Source organism: Mustela erminea, chromosome 18, assembly GCF_009829155.1.
Source record: "Mustela erminea isolate mMusErm1 chromosome 18, mMusErm1.Pri, whole genome shotgun sequence".
NCBI classification, from domain to species: Eukaryota; Metazoa; Chordata; class Mammalia; order Carnivora; family Mustelidae; genus Mustela; species Mustela erminea.
In genome coordinates this window covers 36041413-36060441 of record NC_045631.1, presented here as the reverse complement: position 1 = coordinate 36060441, position 19029 = coordinate 36041413, and the positions used below count along the sequence as shown (strand labels likewise).

The 19029-nt window shown below is 42.5% G+C and overlaps 1 protein-coding gene across 9 annotated transcripts in view; it reads left to right on the top strand.

Moving 5' to 3' along the window:
- Positions 1-7889: 7889 nt before the first annotated feature.
- The window catches only part of LUC7L3 (LUC7 like 3 pre-mRNA splicing factor), a 31888-nt gene continuing 20748 nt past the window's right edge, over positions 7890-19029 (top strand). For 4 of the 9 annotated variants that reach the window (XR_004280461.1, XR_004280460.1, XR_004280464.1 and 1 more), the window contains exons 1-2: positions 7891-8151; positions 18908-18974. Coding sequence is in view for 3 of the 9 variants with exons in the window: in XM_032320177.1 (XP_032176068.1) it covers positions 8053-8151; positions 18908-18974 (166 nt within the window). In the remaining 6 variants the exon portion in view is untranslated. Of the gene's footprint in view, positions 8152-18907; positions 18975-19029 lie in introns of those variants that run through there. The other 5 variants (XR_004280463.1, XR_004280462.1, XM_032320180.1 and 2 more) reach the window with 3 other exon arrangements.

Genomic DNA, 19029 nt, shown 5'->3' with positions numbered 1-19029 from the left:
CCTGTGGTGGAAAGGAGAAAGGCCTGAACAAAGAGAGGAGATGAAATGGAAAGAGACAAATGTAGGCACAGTTTTCATTTCCCTCTCTTGGGGCTGCCCAGGGTCTGCACAGCAAGCATTTTTCTTGCTACTGTTTGAGAAAAAGCCATGTCTGTCGGCTTATTATGACACAGTAATTCACACAGCACTCAGCGCACACCAGGCGTTGCTGATTATAAACTGACTGCTCACTTCAATTGACCCCCCAGGCAAATTGGAGCCCAGCTTGAGCTTACATTTTTTATTTGTCCCCCAATTTAAATTTTAATTCTCAGATCCAGCATGATACTCCATCTGAAGCTGACGTGCGCAGCACTGGAATTGGGTCCTTTTAAAAAATATTTTATTTATTTATTTGACAGAGAGAGATCACAAGTAGGCATAGAGGCAGGCAGAGAGAGAGGGGAAGCAGGCTTCCTGCTGAGCAGAGAGCCACATTGGGGTGGAGGGGGCTCAATCCCAGGACCTTGAGACCATGACCTGAGCCCAAGGCAGTGGGGTTACACTGAGCCACCCAGGCACCCCAAATCGGGTCCTTTAAACATTCTTTGAGTGACATGAGCGTAGGTAGTGGCCTCTTTTTTTTTAAAGCAGTTTTAGAAAACGGGTAGTGACTGCGCCACAGTCTGTGAATCCTTCCTTAAAAGGATTATAGCACGTGCCCTACAACAACTGTTAAATCAGCGGATATTAATATCTTCTTAACATCAACCTCTGCTCATCTTTGACTTCAATCTTCTCCTTGTTCTCCTTACATTAAAAAAAAGAATAGAGAAGAAAAAAACAACTTAGTCCACTAACAAAAATCTCCGGCCATAACTGAATGCGACCCGATGGCTCTTCTTTCGCCTCTCCCTGTTTATACTGTGTCTCTAACTCACTGGGTGTATTAAGCGCGCATTGTTTGCCAGGCACTATTCTGGTCACCAAAGGTGATGCTGCAAACAAATCAAGAATCCCTGATTTCGGGCGCCTGGGTGGCTCAGTGGGTTAAGCCGCTGCCTTCGGCTCAGGTCATGATCTCAGGGTTCTGGGATCGAGTTCCGCATCGGGCTCTCTGCTCAGTGGGGAGCCTGCTTCCTCCTCTCTCTGCCTGCCTCTCTGCCTACTTGTGTTCTCTGTCAAATAAATAAATAAAATCTTTAAAAAAAAAAAAAAAGAATCCCTGATTTCAAAGAACAGAGTCTGGCAGGGGAGATGAGACCAATCACAGAATGTGGTAAGTCTTACAATAGAAGCCGTAGGGCACCCGGCTCCGGGTTTGTGAGCATGAAGGTTAAAAGCAGACTGCACAGATTTGCCTCCCAGTCTTTGCCACTCATATAATCTTAGATGCGTTACTTAACCTTTCTGTGCCTCAAATTGTGCATCCGCAAAACAGAGGGGGTAATAATAGCACCTACTTTGCAGGACTGTTCTACGGACTGGATGAATGTCTAAAGTCTGGACATCGGAAAGGCTGAGGAGATCCTAGGTATGTGGAAGGAAAGTCGAGTCAAGGATGAGCCCCTGATAGGATAGGAAGGCAGCGGTGGTCAGGAAAGGATAACACCCAGGTTTCCAGCTGGGGAGATAGTGGTGCCGTTTACAGGGATTTGAGTCAAAGAAGAAAGAAAAGGTTTCAGGTATGGGGATGGTTGACTTCTGAATCTGCTGAGTTGAGCCTTCGGAAGAGCTCTCATTACTGCTTCTACCAACATTTATTCATTTCCAGGCACTACTCTAAGCGCTGTACCTGGATGATCTCATTTGATTCTCACAGCAAACCCATAAGGTAAAACCCTCATTACTGTCTGAGGCACAGAGGGTTAAGTAACTTGCCCAACATCATATCGCTTAGGCAATGATAGAGCAAGGCTTTGAACTTAAGCAGCTTGACTCCAGAGCCCATGCTTTCTTTTCTGATTTTCATGTAAGAAGAGATGCCCGCAAAGAGTTGTGTATATGGGTGTGGCATTTAGAAAGGAGTTCTGGGCTGGTGACTGGGATTTGGTAGTCCGTCAGTAAAAGGTGCTAGCTGAAGTCATGGGAATAGCAGGGATAGCCCCAACGGAGTGTGTTGAGTATTGAGAGAAGATGCCAAATACAGAACCTTCAAAACAACCAATGTTTTAATGACGGACAGAAGAGAAATCCACAAATGAGATTGAAGGGGAGCCACTGGAATTGTATGAGGAAAAGCAAAGGAATGGGAAAGTTTGGAGAAAAGCACAGAGTCAAATGCTGCAGAAAGGGCAAGAAAGGACTGAAAAGTGTAGAATGGATGTAGCCACAAGGTGGTGGTGCTGGGGACCTTGGAGAAGGAAGTTGCTGTGGAGCTTAAGCGATGGCGGCCAGACTGTCATGGGGTTAGGAGAGAATACAAGCCACCTCCTGTGTATTAATATACTGTGTGGGAATCTGGGAGTACAGGGATGAATAAGAAATGGCATATGACTGACAATAACTTTCATTTTATTTATTTAAAAAAAAGTTTTTTAAGATTTTATTATTTATTTGACAGAGAGAGATCACAAGTAGGTAGAGAGGCAGGCAGAGAGAGAGAGGGAAGCAGGCTCCCTGCTGAGCAGAGATTCCCAATGTGGGACTCGATCCTGGCACCCTGAGATCATGACCTGAGCCGAAGGCAGTGACTTAACCCACTGAGCCACAAAGGCGCCCCAATTTTTTTTTTTTTTAATTAGAGAGAGAGAGAGAGAACAAACAGTGGGAGGGACAGAGAGAGAGCAAGAAGCAGGCTCCCAGCCAAGCAGGAAGCCTGACCGTGGGACTCGATCCCAGGCTGCTCATGACCCGAGTCAAAGGCAGACACTCAACCAACTGAGCCACCCAGGTGCCCCTATTTATTTATTTTTAAAGATTTTATTTATTTATTTGGAGAAAGAGAGAGTGAGAGCATGCATGAGAAAGAGCACAAGAGAGAGAACATGAGCACTGGGGACGAGGGTAGAGGGAGAGAATGAAGCAGACTCTTCCCTGATAAGGAGCCTGATGCGGGGCTTAATCCCAGGACCCAGGGATCATGACCTGAGCCAAAGGCAGACACTTAACCAACTGAGCCAACCAGGCACCCAGGAACTTTCATTTTAAATGAAGGGAAAGACTCATATTTACAATATTGTGCATGTTTGTTTAAGGTAAAATTGTGGTACAGAGAGAGAGTAATCAGTTGTGTGTGGCCAGTGGGCAGTGAGGGTCCAGGTTGGCTTTATAGAGCTGGTGATTCTTGAGGTGGGGGTGGTCTTTGCTGGAGTGAGGGAAGAACATTGCCTGCCTGGAGCAGCGGGACATAGTGTAATGTAGTAGGAAACTGGCGATTAGAGGGTGTCAGGGACCAGTAGCAGATGAAGTTAGAGAGGCAGGTCAGATTGTGGGTAACCTTGCCATTTTTTAATTTTATTTTTTAAAAGATTTTATTTATTTATATATTTGACAAAGAGAGACCGTGAGAGGGAGGGAATACAAGCAGGGGAAGTGGGAGAGGGAGAAGCAGGCTTCCCGCTGAGCGAAGAGCCCAATGTGGGGATGTGGGGCTCGATCGCAGGACCCCAGGATCATGACCTGAGCCAAAGGCAGACGCTTAATGACTGAGTCACCGAGGCGCCCCTGCTCTTTTAATTTTAGAGTGAGGGGTGATGGGCAGCCATTGAAGGATTTCAAGCAGGAAAGAGACACGGCCAGATTTACATTTATCAAGCTGGTTGATCAAGGCAGCCAAGCAGATGGAGGACGGCGTAATGGGGGCCATGCTGGAAACTGGGAAGTAGTTAGGAGACCTGTAGTACCTATGGTTTGTTTCTTTTCTGTATTAGCTCGCTAGAGCTGCCATAACGAAATACCATAGACTGGGTGGTTTAAACAACAGAAATTTATTTTCTTACAGTTCTGGAGGCAAAAAGTCCACAATCAAGGTTTCATCAGTTTTGGTTTTTCCTGAGGCCTCTCCTTGGCTTGCAGATGTCTGTCTTCCCTCTGTGTATGAGCTTCCTTGGTGTCTCTTTGTGTGTTCAAATCTCCTTTTCTTAGAAGGACACCAGTAATATCTGATTTTTTTTAAGTAGGCTCTACGCTCTGATTAGACTTGAGATTAAGATCTGAGCTGAGATCAAGAATTGGATGCTTAACCAACTGAGACACACAGGTGATTAATCACCTCTTTTAAAGGCCCTATCTCCAAATATAGTCACATTCTGAGATACTGGGGATTAGAATTTCAACATATGAATTTGAGGGGGGAGGGGACACAATTCAGTCCATTAATATTTTCCATTAGTAACATGTAAGGAATGAGGTCTGGAGACCCCTGCCTGATAAGATCAAGTCGCTTCCCTTCTCATCACTGGGAAACAACAAACTCATATAATCTGTGTTAACAGTAAATTGGATATTATGATGTTAATAAAGACTACTTTTATTTCTGAGTCTCTGATGTCCAGCAGAGTGTGAAACAGATGATACTGGTGCTCACTGAATTAATGTAGGAGAGATGAATGAATCTGTTATCTGCACTTGTAAGACACATGGAATTGTGTCTGCTCTTAGAATCTAGGGAAAGGAGAGTTGTAGTGTTAAGACTTACTGAGGGTGTGACTGGATAAGATCCAAAGGCATTTAGTATTTTCATTTACATTTCATTTCAAGTCACTGCTCCATTTTGTCTGTCTTCCGTTGATCAGGAGTTCCCTGGGAAAGGGTCTTACACAACTGTCTGAGCATTCCTAGCCACTAATCTAGTTCCTGGCCCAGAGCACAGAGCCTGACATGGAGCACGTGATACCAGTGAAGTTTGTGGAATGAATGAGGGAATTAGATTTAAAAGTTTTAGTGAGTAGAAGCTGTAACTTTGCATCCAGCTTTTATAGCTCTTGGCGGTTCAAGCGTATAATTTTTTTCCCTTTTTAGTAGTATAGTGGCACTGGTGAACCTTTAAAAAAATGCTTCATTGAGCAAAGAGTAGTCTAGCCATCAGCTGAGAACTCCTCCATCTCACTGCTATATCAACAAACTGATATGGCTTTTTCTCTTTCTCCTGTGGAGAGAGGTCCTTTCTTGTAGCAATGGCCAATAGCTACAAGTATGCCCTGAAGCCTGTACCACCGTTATCTTCTTCTTCCTCTTCTTTTTAAATTTTTGCTTCTTTAAAACATAAAGCTTGGGGCACCTGGATGGCTCAGTCAGTTAAGTGTCTGCCTTTGGCTCAGCCCATGATCTTGGGGTCCTGGGGTCAAGCCCCAAATCGGGATCCCTTCCCTGTAAGAGTCTGCTTCCCCTTCTCCCTCTGCTGCTCCCCCTGATCGTCTGCTCATACTCTCTTCTCTTGCTCTCAAATAAATAAAATCTTAATTAATAATACTAAAGCTTGGTTACCCTATGTTCTCCTGCAAATGGACCTTGGGAGCTTGTTTGGAGGTTCTAACTGGGGAGCACAGCTACTTGTATAACCTTGACCAAAGCAAGGTCCTTCTCTATCAGGGAAGGTAGTTAAGTTTGTTTTTTGGTTTTTTTTTCAAGATTTTATTTTTTTATTTGACAGACAGAAATCACAAGTGGGCAGAGAGGCAGGCAGAAAGAGAGAGGAGGAAGCAGGCTCTTCTTGGAGCAAAGAGCCCGATGTGGGGCTTGATCCCAGGACCCTGGGATCATGACCTGAGCGGAAGGCAGAGGCTTTAACCCACTGAGCCACCCAGGTGCCCCAAGGTTGTCCTCTTGAACCAAATACCTAACTTCAGGGTTGGGGGAGGTGGGTGCCCATGGAGTGGTAAGTGTGGTAGGGGACATCCGCTTAGCCAGCCAGATCAGCTGAATCAACCCTGGTGCTCAATGGGGTGACAGATGTCACGGTCAGATCACCCTCACATCCTTCTTTTTTAAGTTTGAAGATCTAATCGGCTTTATTAAATGATTCATGAATTGGGCAGCATCCCATCTGGCTGACAGAGATGAAGTCTGCTACCACCTTCTTAAAAACTTAACTTTTGGAGCCCCTGGCTCGCTCAGTTGGAAAAACATGTGACTCTTGATCTTAGGGTTGTGCGTTCAAGCCCCACACTGGGTGTAGAGATTCTTTATTTTTTTTAAAAGAATTTATTTATTTATTTGACAGAGTGATCACAAGTAGGCAGAGAGAGAGGGGGAAGCAGGCTCCCTGCCGAGCAGAGAGCCCGACTCAGAGCTGATCCAAGGACCCTGGGATCATGACCTGAGCCGAAGGCAGAGGCTTTAACCCACTGAACCACCCAGGTGCCCTGAGAGTCTTTAAATAAAAACAGAACAAACAAACAAAAAAGAACTTACAACCTTTATCTCCCACCTCTTCCTCTGATGTTAAACATATTCTAATTTCCCATGTTAAAAAAGCATCCCTTGACCCATACCTCCTTTTTCCCCTGATCATTATAACAGCTAATGATTAAAGAAACTTAAAATGTGTTGGGCCTGTTCTACATGTCTTGTGTTGTATCAATCCGTTTAACCATCACAATAACATCCTGTGTATAGGGGACTATGGAAAAAACCCCCCAAAATTTAACTAAAAAATTTGAAGATCTAATTGGCTGTATGACAAGGATTCATGAATGGGCAGCATCCTATCCAGCAAGTAGACAGGAGCTCTGAAGAGCTGTACAGAATGGAAGGATTTTATAGGTAGAAGGACCCTGGAGAAGGAAGGTAAGAGTGGATTGTTTCAGGCAAAGTTACCTTCCTGTGGGGGAGGGTCTTATCATGACCTCACTAGAACTGATCAGAAAATTTCAGATTTATTGGTTTAAATTCTAATTACTTTAGAGGCTAAAACTGCAGTTAGGTCACATATTAAAACACACAATTAGGTCACACTTAATCAACAGTGACTCCGATTTGAGCCTGTTAACTCTTTTTAACAGAACAGTTACCATAAATCCCATTTTTCGGATGGGGAAAAATAAGGTACAGGGTGGCAGAGCCAGGATTACCAAACCAGGCTGATCTGGTTTTAGACTCCATCCCCTTCACTGTGATGGAGAACTTAACGCAACTCATGTTGACAGATTTCATTTTATTTCTTCAGTGACCGTCAAACTTCAAGGGCTTACCGGGAACACAGTAAATACTCAGTTGTTGAATAGACGCATTTAAAAATAAACTCGGGGGAGCCTGGGTGGCTCAGTGGGTTAAAGCCTCTGTCTTCGGCTCAGGTCATGATCCCAGGGTGCTGGGATCAAGCCCCACATCGGGCTCTCTGCTCCAAGAAGAGCCTGCTTCCTCCTCTCTCTCTGCCTACTTTTGATCTCTCTCTCTCTGTGTGCAATAAATAAAATCTTAAAAAAAATTAAAAAAAATTCGATTAATTCGAGTAATTAAAAAAAAAAAACCCGAAAAACTCCTCACTCTGGTTGACTTTATAGAAACCGTGTTATCTCTCTTTCTCCCTGCTTGATTTCCCACCCAGTGAATCAGGGGAATTGGGGTGGGAGGACAGCTGGGTAAAGGAGGAGGCGAGCGCAAGTGACTAGGAACAGGAGGTCGGAACCCGGAATTGGGAGGCCAGATCTTCAGCCTCCTCCACTGGAAGATGGTACCGACTGCACCCCGTGGTGCGAAGGGTTCATTTTCCGAGCGGAGTCCAAGGTTCCACACGGAGGCTCCCAGCGAAAGAGCTCGGGGAAGACCCGAGCCTGGGGAGGCAGACGTGCTGCGTTACGAAGCCGCGTGGCCCTTAGTTCCGTCGGGCGCGGAGTAGGGCGCTGCTACCCGCAGAAGCGGAATCCGAGCCCGGTTTCGGCAAGCCCCGCCCCCGGGGCGGCGGAAGCGGACGCCTCCTCACCTCCCAGATCTGGGCGTGTCCCGGCGGGCGCACGCGCGCGCACGGCATGCTGGGAAGGCGCCCGCGCGGCGGCCATTTTGTCTTATCGGCTCCTCTTTAGAGGAGGCTTTTCGGCCTGCGAGAGGGCCAGAGGGGTTGGCGACTGTGTCGCCGGCGTTTTCTTTGGCTGGTGCCAGGGCAGGTGGGAGCAGCCGCCCGAGAAAAGCACCATGATTTCGGCCGCACAATTGTTGGATGAGTTAATGGGCCGGGACCGAAACCTCGCCCCGGACGAGAAGCGCAGCAACGTGCGGTGGGACCACGAGAGCGTAAGTCCCGCGGGCCTTGGGTCTGTGCCCGGGCGCCGTGGGGGAGGGGAGCGGCGCGGGCTGGGGAGCGGCGCGGGCTGGGGCCCGTCCGGTCGTCGGCGCGATTTGGGGCGCGGGCCGCACCGGGTCGAGTGTCTGATCCTGTGGCGGCGGGGGAGGAGCCCGCCGGGGTCCGGGGATGAGGGATGGTTTGTTTTTGTTGTTGTTTTAGTATCGAGGAAGTCTGAGAGGGCCTTTGGCAGAATTGAAAAGCACCTTAAAAAGGCAGGGAAACGCGGGAAAAGATTTTTTTATATCTAGCGGCTCTTGAGTTTTTAACCTTATTTGATAGAGAAGAAGACACATTCTTCCGTTATTTGGGTTGAGCGTCGTTTTTAGACCGAAATTTCTGGGGAGGGTTAGTGATAAAAATCGTGGCATTGTATTACTTCCAGAAAGGGTCCATTTCGATGCTTACGTGAGGAAATAAAATTCCAAGAGGTCATAACTTGGTAGGGTTTCCCGTGATGATTTACAGATACCGTTTGAGAGCAGCACGTTTCAATTAAGCTAGCTCTTCTTGTAGATGGTTGTCATGTTTTTTTCTTCACTGCAAGACTCCTTTGATAAGAGTACAGGTATCTTGATGAGCCCTGAGAAACGTGTAGAATTGTTGAATCATTATCTGGTACTCCTGAAACTAATAAGACAATTATATTTGAATGAAACACAACTCATTTGGTCCTTTTTACCTTATGAGTAAAGGGTAACTATAACCCTAGTTTCACAGATAAGACTTGAGAGGCCACCCAGGGTCTCTTGGCAAAGTTAAGCGGCAAAACTAAACCTAATCTTTGTAGTCCTGTTCACTCACCACAGTTCTATCAGACTGACGTCTGTGCAGATACCCGTGCATTTCAAGTGTTTTGAACATGGCAGTGTTAGGTTTATGTTAGGTCTAGAGAAGAGATGTAGATTCGAATCCTACGTTGTTTGCAATTACAGTCAAACAACGTGGTAATTTAAAGGCAGTTACTAATCAAAATAGGTATAGTTGGACAGTAGGTTTTCTAAAAAAGTTGTGTTTTGTTTTTTAATGTAGGTTTTGGTCAGAGTAAAATTTCTTTTGTAATTCAGGAAAATAAGCGGTGCTAGATGAGTCCTTTCAGTATCTTAAGTAAGTGCCTAAGCTGTAGTGGGTTGTTGCTTGATTCCAAAGTAGTATGAAGGGTAATGGTAAAATTTATTGTGTGGGGTCAAATTCACAAGTTTGTTGTTGACTTCAAGAGAGGGGAAGCTTTTTGAAAGCTTTTCTCCACCCCCCCTTCTTTCTTTTCTGACATTGGGGTTTTTCCCCTGCTTGTTAAATAGGAAGCTGAGTAACTTCGTTGCTTATTTTGATCCTCTTTTTTTCTAGGCATTTGTCACTGTGAAGTCCATTTTTCTTTTATTACTTAGGGATCTTTCCATCTTGTCTTGCAAAACAAAGAACATTATGATTTAGTTGATGTGCAGATAGGACATTTTGGACATAATGTATTTGGGGTTAAAAAGAAAATTGCTTTTGACTGCCTGCTTATCAACTGGAACAGTCTAAAATCTGTGCCTCCTTGGTTTTGAACATATGTTGTGAAGAAACTTTGTTTTCTTGATACTACTATATTGCCACATTGCTTTGTATACCATGGGTTTATAGTTGGCAGTGGGGCTCTGGGAATTGCCGTTTAAGTCTTCTGTCATCTCAGCCCTAATCTTTGGCTTAAGGTGTTTCTCATTTTTTAAAAAAATATTTATTTATTTGATAGATTGCAAGTAGGCAGAGAGAGAGGGAAGAAGCAGGCTCCCTGCTGAGCAGAGAGCCCGATGCGGGGCTTGATCCCAGGACCCTGAGATCCTGACCTAAGCCGAAGGCAGAGGCTTTAACCCACTGAGTCACCCAGGTGCCCCCTAAGGTGTTTCTCATTGATTTTAAATTCTCGGCACTGTCACCAAGATTCTTTATGCCTGAATGACAGATTTACTTCATTCCCAATCCAGGGATTTGAAAAAGTCAAATTACTGCTATTTCAGATTGATGTCTGCTGGGGTTCGGGGAGAAGGTTGATGTTGACCTGGAACAAAGCACAGGGCCTCTTCGAAATAAGACTGAATTACTTCGGGGTAAAATAAAGCTGTGGAAGCTCGTGACATCACTTCCGGGTTATTTGAATATCTTAGGCTGTTGGTTAGTCGTGGTAAAATCCTGGGAAAAAATGGACAACCCCAACATACAGTGTAAAGGTTTCAGGATCATTGAACCTGATATTTCAAATATTTTTACATTCCTCTTCTATCTGGAAATTTTTCTTTGCTACCTTTGCACTGGATGGGAAAAGCATTTCAGCGGGGTGGAGTCCTTTTGTTTAACAATTGAAATGGAAACTTTACCATACTGGTAAAGGTAGTTCTTGGTTGTCTGTATTTGACCAACCTGTGGGATTTGTTTTAAATGCAGATTTCTCTTCTTTGCCTGAAGAGATTCCAATCTGTAGGCCTGTGGGACGGCCCCAGAAATCTGGGTTTTCTTTAAGTGGCCTCTTAAACATTCTAAAGCTTGTGAACTGTAGCTTCCTGACCCACGTGATTAGTCTTGGGTTTTTAATTGTGAGCCCATAGCCCTTGAAGCTCATTTTTAAGTGAAGTATGCATCAGTGATGTAAATTACTGACCTTTCCTTTGTTTGTAATGGTTTTTCTGTAATCACTATCCCCGGTAAATCTTGGAAAGTGCTGCACTGGGGTTTTACAGCATTTCCAACTTGTAGATTGTTACCTTGATGTGAGAGAAAGTAGTTTTCAGCTAAAGTCAGATTAGTTTTAATACCATCCCAAGGATTCATTCATATATCCTACTGCCTCGCCTATTAATATTTTACAATTTCTTGATGTTAGTATTTTGCATTAAGCAGTTTGTTTGCTCTGCCCCGTTAATTCTAAACAACCACAGTAATGAGGAAAGCATCTGATTTTTTAACTGCCTAGCATGAGCACCTTTCAGTTAGTGTCCACATGGGGAGATTTCAGTCTTTGCTAGAGAAGGCATGATAGCCGTCTCCTCATCTGAATAATTTAGATTGTGGGGGATTCCCCCCCCCCCAATTTATTTAGTTAAGAGAGGGGGAGGGGCTGACAGAAAATCTTAAGCACTTCCCACTCCCAGCGCAGAGGCTGGCATTGAACACAGCACAGAACTCCATCTCAGAACCCTAAGAGCATGGCCTGTGCTAACATCAACAGCCTGATGCTTAACTAACTAAGCCATGCAGGTGCCCCCTGTTCTTTAAACTTTTTTGTGGGAGATTTTACAGTTTGATCTAGAGCTTTCATTATTTTTATATTATATAACAGGAATTTTATAGTTCAAATTGAGGTTTTTACATGTAGATCTGAACCCAGAAATGAGATTATTTAACTGGTTCTAATAATATCCAAAATGGGATTTCTTTCATAATTTATCAAACTCAAGTGTGCCACCTGTTCAGTGACGGTTTAATAATTTATGGAGGGAATTGAACTAAATGTTCTTTTCTAATCTTCAGAATGTTAACAGGTATTTTCACTGACACTGAAAGTTGTTCGGAAAAGAAAAGTTAAAGCTCTGTCTACACTTTTACTTGTAAACTTGGGAAACAGAAATTAGTAATTATAGTGCATGACATCTAATCTAGGTATTTTATTGGATAGTTTTAGTTTAGAGTCACCCAAATGTTCTTTCTGACAGAAATGTAGGCATTTCTGGTCCTACTCCGTAGTACGTGGTAAGTGTTGGTCTTCTCCAAGTAGCAATCTGTTTGTATGTGTAGATAACTGCTGTTTCCTTCTTCTTCCCAAAATATATACAGAAGTAGAATAAATTCTCTATGTACCCACACCTAATGCAATGTTATCAGAACGTTGCCAGTGTTATTTTTCTATATTCCCTATCCTTTTCTTTATTTTGAAGTTCTATCATTTAAGCTTTAAGTACATTATTATTTATCTTTAAAATATAAGAACTTCAAGAAGGCATAACCACAATATTACCATCACATTGAAAATATTAAGGTATTTCTTTAATATTTATTTGATCGCTTTAGGAAAAATTTATCATTAGAGTTGATTTCTTCACAAGGGGAGAAAGTAGTTTAAGTTAGTAATAGTGCTTCTTTGTTTTATGAAATATGCTTAATTTTCTCATGTTTTCTCTCTCCTTTTTTAAAAAAGATTTATTTATTTTGGGGACAGGGAGAGAGTCTTAAAGCAGACCCCATGCTGAGCCCAGCACTGGGCTCCATCTCATGACCCTGAGATCACCACCTGAGTGGAAACCAAGAGTCAGCTGTGTAACTGACTGCACCATCCAGGTGCCCCAGTTTTCTCATCATTTCTTATTTGTAACTTGGAGGAATTTCATGTATTCATTTATTCAACAAACATGTAGCACTCTAATAGTATGGTTATGGCGCTTGGCCTGAGAGAACCATTAGTCTGATGGCAAATGTAAAGGACTAAACATGCTTTTGTAACATAATTTGGTACGTGCCATAGGACATGTGTAGGGTCCAGAAAAGAGCACATGAGAGGGACCTCTAATAAGCTAGACTGGGGTACTTGGGAAAGGCCTGTTCAAGTGGCTCTTCAATATTGGGACCTGAAGGATTAATAGGAATTGGCCTCAGGGAGTGGGAGAGAAGACAGATGTTAGTTAACCAGGGGCTGGAAAAAATCTTAGGCCTGAAAAATTGTGAACAGTACTATGGCTGGAGCCCGTGTTCTTTTTTTTTTTTTTTTAAGATTTTATTTATTTGACAGAGATTGCAGAGAGGCAGGCACGCGGGGGGTGGGGGGGGGAAGCAGGCTCGCCACTGAGCAGAGAGCCCGATGTGGGGCTCCATCCCAGGACCCTGAGATCACGACCTGAGCCAAAGGCAGAGGCTTAACCCACTGAGCCACCCAGGTGCCCCTCATGTTCTTTTTTTGTTGGGGAAGGGAGCATGTTGATAAATGGGCAGGAATCGGTTTTGAGTGTTTTTTTTTTCTTTTTAAGATTTTATTCATTTATTTGACTGACAGAAATCACAAGCAGACGGAGAGGCAGGCAGGCAGAGAGAGAGGGAAGCAGGCTCCCCGCCGAGCAGAGAGCCCGACGTGGGACTCGATCCCAGGACCCTGAGATCATGACCCGAGCCGAAGGCAGTGGCTTAACCCACTGAGCCACCCAGGCGCCCCGGTTTTGAGTGGTTTTTATAAGCTTTGTTAAAAGTTCGGACTTGGGACGCCTGGGTGGCTCAGACCTCTAAGTGCCTGCCTTAGGCTCAGGTCATGATTCCAGGGTCCTGGAATCCAGTACCACAGTGGGCTCCTTGCTCAGTGGGGATCCTGCTTCGCACTCTACCTGCTGCTCCCCCTCCTTGTGCTCTCCTGCTCATGCTCTCTCTCTGACAAGTAAAATCTTAGGAAAAAAAAAAAGTTGGGACTAAAATTATATTGGGAAACAATTGAAGGTTTCTAAGCAGATTGAGTATCAGATGGACTGTTGCCAACATGATGAATTTTAAATTCCAATATTTAGATGACCAGAAATAGAAATTGAATAAATTCTTTTTATGATTTGTTTATAAAATGGACTTGTTATCGCGTGGAACAAAAAATGTATCCAAGGTTGTTAGTAACTTAGAATACCAAAGAAACTCATAGTTGTCTGTAAAGACATTTATATGTCCTTTAATGATTTGAAGGCTTTTTTATCTGTAAATAATAACTAGCTGGCCTGTGGGGTGAGAAACAACTAGGAATTCAACTGAATTAGGGAAAGCAGTTCAACAAAAATGATGCAGATGGCTTTGAAAATACTTGATTAGCTCAAGGAAGAATTCTCTCATTGTTTGATTCAAGCGGGTAAAGAAAAAAAATCAGCAAGGTATTCTTAAGGTACTTTTGTGATCAGATGTGGTCTAAATGGATGACCAGAGTTGCTTGTGCCTTGAAGAAGTGAATATTAAATACTAAAAAAAAAAAAGGATTGTTTTTGTTAAGGTGGATTTCTCAGCATATTTTGAGTTAAGATACTTAAACTTGCTTAAGTCTCCCAGCTTGTGTGTTAAGTTTTCTTTGCATTAAATAATGTTCTTTCCTTTAAAGATTGATTCCATTAATATATTGGAAATGGATTTGTTTTCCCTCTGAGTTTAACGCCATTAAAATTATTTTTTTCCCAAAGGAGACATGCTTGCTGTAAAAAATTAAAATTTAACTTAGAAATAAACAGTAAGTCTGTTCTTGCCTCCCCTCCTCATTGCCAAATTCCTCTTTTCCTAAAAGCTTATGTATATACACATTAAGTGAAAGTTATAGGGAGCTTAATGTAATAATATGTATAAATGTATATTTAACAATTTCCATTTCTATTGTGGCATCTTGTGCTTGATCTTGGGTTGTGAGTTCGAGCTCCACGTTGGGTATAGAGATTACTTTAATTTTTTTTTTTTATTTAAAGATTTTATTTATTTATTTGTCAGAGAGAGAGCGAGCGAGAGCGAGCACAGGCAGACAGAGTGGAAGGCAGAGTCAGAGGGAGAAGCAGGCTCCCTGCGGAGCAAGGAGCCCGATGCGGGACTCGATCCCAGGACGCTGGGATCATGACCTGAGCCGAAGGCAGCTGCTTAACCAACTGAGCCACCCAGGCGTCCCTAGAGATTACTTTAAAAATAAAATTTTTTTAAAAGATTTTATTTATTATTTGACAGATCACAAGTAGGCAGAGAGGCAGGCAGAGAAGTGGGGGGGCAGGGGGAGCAGGCTCCCTGCCAAGCAGAGAGCCGGATGCAGGGCTCAATCCCAGGACCCTGAGACCATGACCTGAGCTGAAGGCAGACGCTTAACCCACTGGGTCATCCAGGCCCTAACAATAAAAAAATTTTAAAAAAGCAGGGGCGTCTGGGTGGCTCAGTCTGTTAAGCATCTGCCTTCAGGTGCATCATATCCCAGGGTCCTGGGATGGAGCCCTGCATCAAGCTCCCTGCTCAGCAGGGAGCCTGCTTCTCTCTCCTCCTTTGCCTGCACGCCCCCACCTGTGTGCTTGTGCTTGCTCTCTCAAGTAAATAAAGTCTTCAAAAAAAAAAAAAAAAAAAAGATAATAAATCTACCTTGGTTTTTTCTTTTTCCATTACCAGCCAGGCTGCAGTGAACATTCTGGTACATAAAGCTGAGTCACTTGTAGGGCTCAGAAGGGTAATGGCTAAGGCGAATGCACTTTTTATATTTTGATGATGCTGCCAAATTGTCCCACAGCCCTCTAGTATTGTTTAGAATGTCATTTTCCTGGTACTGTTTCACAGGCCAGATAATTGTTTTAATTTTTGACAGTTTGACTTTGTTTAATATGGTAGTAATTTGCAACTAAAATTTTGAGTCAGATTTCTAAGTTTGAATGTATTTCTGCTTTCTCGTCACTGGTAGTGGATTCACTAAATAATGCTGTTGAGATGGAACTCTTGTCAGTAGCGTTGCCTTAGATTTATCAAGAGGATAAATCTCAAGAATTCAGGCCCTACCCCACTCCCTAAGTATCTGCCCCTCCCACCTTTGGTTATCAGACTATTAACTCCATGATGGCTATTTCGTGAAGACTTGCTGAGTAAAAGACAGTAGTGTTTGTTCATTTTTTTTTAAGATTTTATATATTTATTTGACAGATCACAAGTAGGCAGAGAGGTAGGGAAAGGGCAGAGCCACCCACGCGCCCCTGAAAGACAGTTTAAAAGATCTTTAGTCCCTGGGGAGGGTTAAAGAAGCAGTCTGAGTAGCTAGAGTTTAATGGGTAGAGTAATATTTTGATGTGCCATTGTGTTACAGTAGTATTTTAAGGAGAGTTGAGTGGAAAGGGGATATAGATCCAGATTGAGAAAGGGGGGTTCTAATCTGGATTCTGTAAATAGCTCGATATCTTTAGGGCAGGTCATTTGTTCTCTCTTATCTCACATGGGGTGATTGGACTAAATTTTAAGAAGCACATGTTTAGCCCATGGCCAGTCATGTCTTACTTGGTGTATCTACTGCCTAAAACCATTTTTTAAAAAGTAGCTTGAGTAGTGTAAAAATCAGACAAATTTTCCCCTCTCTCCTAGCGTAACAAACATAATTTAAGTGTTAAAATCCACTGTGAAATATTGTCTTTTTTTTTTTTTTTTTCATACATGGAAACCAAAGCAGTTAAAGTCTGTAGTTCACAGTGGGTGTCAGCCAAGATTCAAACTCTGCGCGGTGTTCTCTCTCCAGACATACCTGTTTCACACTTGGCCATTTCATACTGGGTTAAGTCTTTTTCACAATGTTTTCCTTATGCCTAGAATGTCTTGCAGTCTTTCTACTTCTTAATTTAAGAAGCAGTTCAGGCTTCACCACCTGTGATAGATAACCTGGCATTCCTGACTAAAATCACTTCTGTATCTAGTGTTGGATGTGTATTCTAACACTCTTGTTTTTTTGTTATTGACTTCTGTTAGACTGTCATCTTCTTGAGGAGTCGATCTTACTCAGTCTTGGATTTCCTGCAGTGTTTTTAACATGTAGTGTTAAGTGATTGTTGAAGTGCCATTTTCTACCTTTCAAAATGAAAATGTCACTTAAAATTAAATCACACTTTATTTTTTAAGGCTGTTTTAAAAATTCATTTAATCAGGGGTGCCTGGGTGGCTCAATGGGTTAAGCCTCTGCCTTCGGCTCAGGTCATAATCTCGGGGTCCTGGAGTCCTGGAATCGTGCTCTCTGCTCAGCAGGGAGCCGGCTACCCTTCCCTCTACCTGCCTTTCTGCCTACTTGCAATCTCTGCCTGTCAAATAAATAAATAAAAATCTTTTTAAAAAAATTCATTTAATTACTACACCCAGTATAAGACTCAAATTCACCACTGCAAGATCAAGAAACAGTTGCATGCTCCACGGACTGAGCCAACCAGCTGCCCATAAGTGCCACACTCTCTCTCGTTATGTATATTTATTATTTATTTAAAATATTTTTTATTTACTAGAGAGAATGAGCAAGGGGGAGGGGCAGAGGGAGAAACGGAGCCCCATCCCAGGACCCTGAGATCATGACCTGAGTCCAAGGCAGATGCTTAACTAACTGAGCCACCCAGGCCTCCCTATGGGGCCACTTTAAATTAAAATCACATGCGGTACTTACTAGATTTGAGAGTGTGTTCATTTCAATTTTTTTGGAATTATATTTCATTTAAAAACTGACATAGTACATTTGAAGTTTTGACCAGTTAGAATCTATGTTTGTCCTTTTTTGTTTGTTTGTTTGTTTGTTTTTTAACGTGGGGCTTGAGCTCATGGTCCTGAAATAAGGAGTCCCATGCTCCACCAACTGAGTCAGCCAGGTGCCCCCAAGAATCTGCTGGGTTTTTTGTTGTTGTTGTTGTTGTTGTTGTTGTTTTTAGAAAGTCTTATTTGTATGAATAAGGCTTAAGTTTTATAGTAAAACTACATAGCTGTGGGAAATCACAAGTATTTTTTTTTAAATTTTTTTAAAAGATTTTATTTATTTATTTGACAGACAGTAATCACAAGTAGACAGAGAGGCAGGCAGAGGGAGAGAGGAGAAAGCAGGCTCCCTGCTGAGCAAGAGAGCCCAATGCGGGGCTCGATCCCAGGACCCTGGAATCATGACCTGAGCCAAAGGCAGAGGCTTTAACCCACAGAGCCACCTAGGCGCCCCACAAGTATTTTAATTTTTAAAAACAAGTATCAGTTTATGACAAATCTTGTAGCTAGTAGTAATCATAAGTGTTACAGAAAAACCACACATTATATGGTAAAGTGCAAACTCAGATCTGGTCAGTTTGATTTCAGTAAAAAATATTATTAAAACTAAGCTTCAATAATACTGATAATTTTAAGAATTACATGAATTCCAAAAGAATTATATGATTTCCTTCCTAGAAAAAGTTTGTATTGGCTTATATTTTAGAGTCAGGAGAGGGACCATGGAGGTGTTCACTCTATTTGTTACTTTATTTTTTATTTTTAATTTTTTTATATTTCATCTTCCTAAGATTTTATCCACAAGCAGGAAGAGTGTGAGGGGGGAGCAACAGGCCTCCTGCTGAGCAAGAGCCTGATGTAGGGCTTGATCCCAGGACCCTGGACTCATGACCTAAGCCAAAGGCAGACGCCTAACAACTGAGCCTGGCACCCAGTCGTCCCTCTTGGTTTTTTTTAAAGATTTTATTTTATTTTTCTTTAAGTAACGTCTGCAGCAATATGGGATTGGAACTCACAACCCTGAGATCAAGAGTTGCATGTTCTACAGACGGAGCCAGCCAGGCGCCCCTATTTTTTTTTTTTAATGATGAGCCTTTTTTGAGGATTATAGAGATTGACTCGGTTTAAACAAAGAACAGTAGTCTTATGTTTTATTAGTTATGATGATAAATAGAAATTCTATTAAAAACAAAAAGGATGCACAATAGTAAAATTTGTTCTTCTGGTTCTCTTCCATATTGTTGCTATGTGGGGAGAGTGGTGATTAAAAGTAGATAGTAGGAAATACTGGTGCCTCTGTCCTGCATTTTTTACTGAACTCTGGGAGTTGGAAAGTCATTAATTTAATGTGGTTTAACAAAAAAAAAATTGTTCTTATTTGGTTGAAAGATGAAGGTTAAGAAATGAGAAAATAGTAGTTTGGTACCCTTTTCCACTACAGTTTTAAAGCTGAACAATTTTTAAAAGTTAAGTACCTTTATTTTTCTTCACTAGGTTTGTAAATATTATCTCTGTGGTTTTTGTCCTGCGGAATTGTTCACAAACACTCGTTCTGATCTAGGTAAGTGAATTTTCTTTGTAGCTTTTATCAAATTATGATTTAAAATAAAAACTGG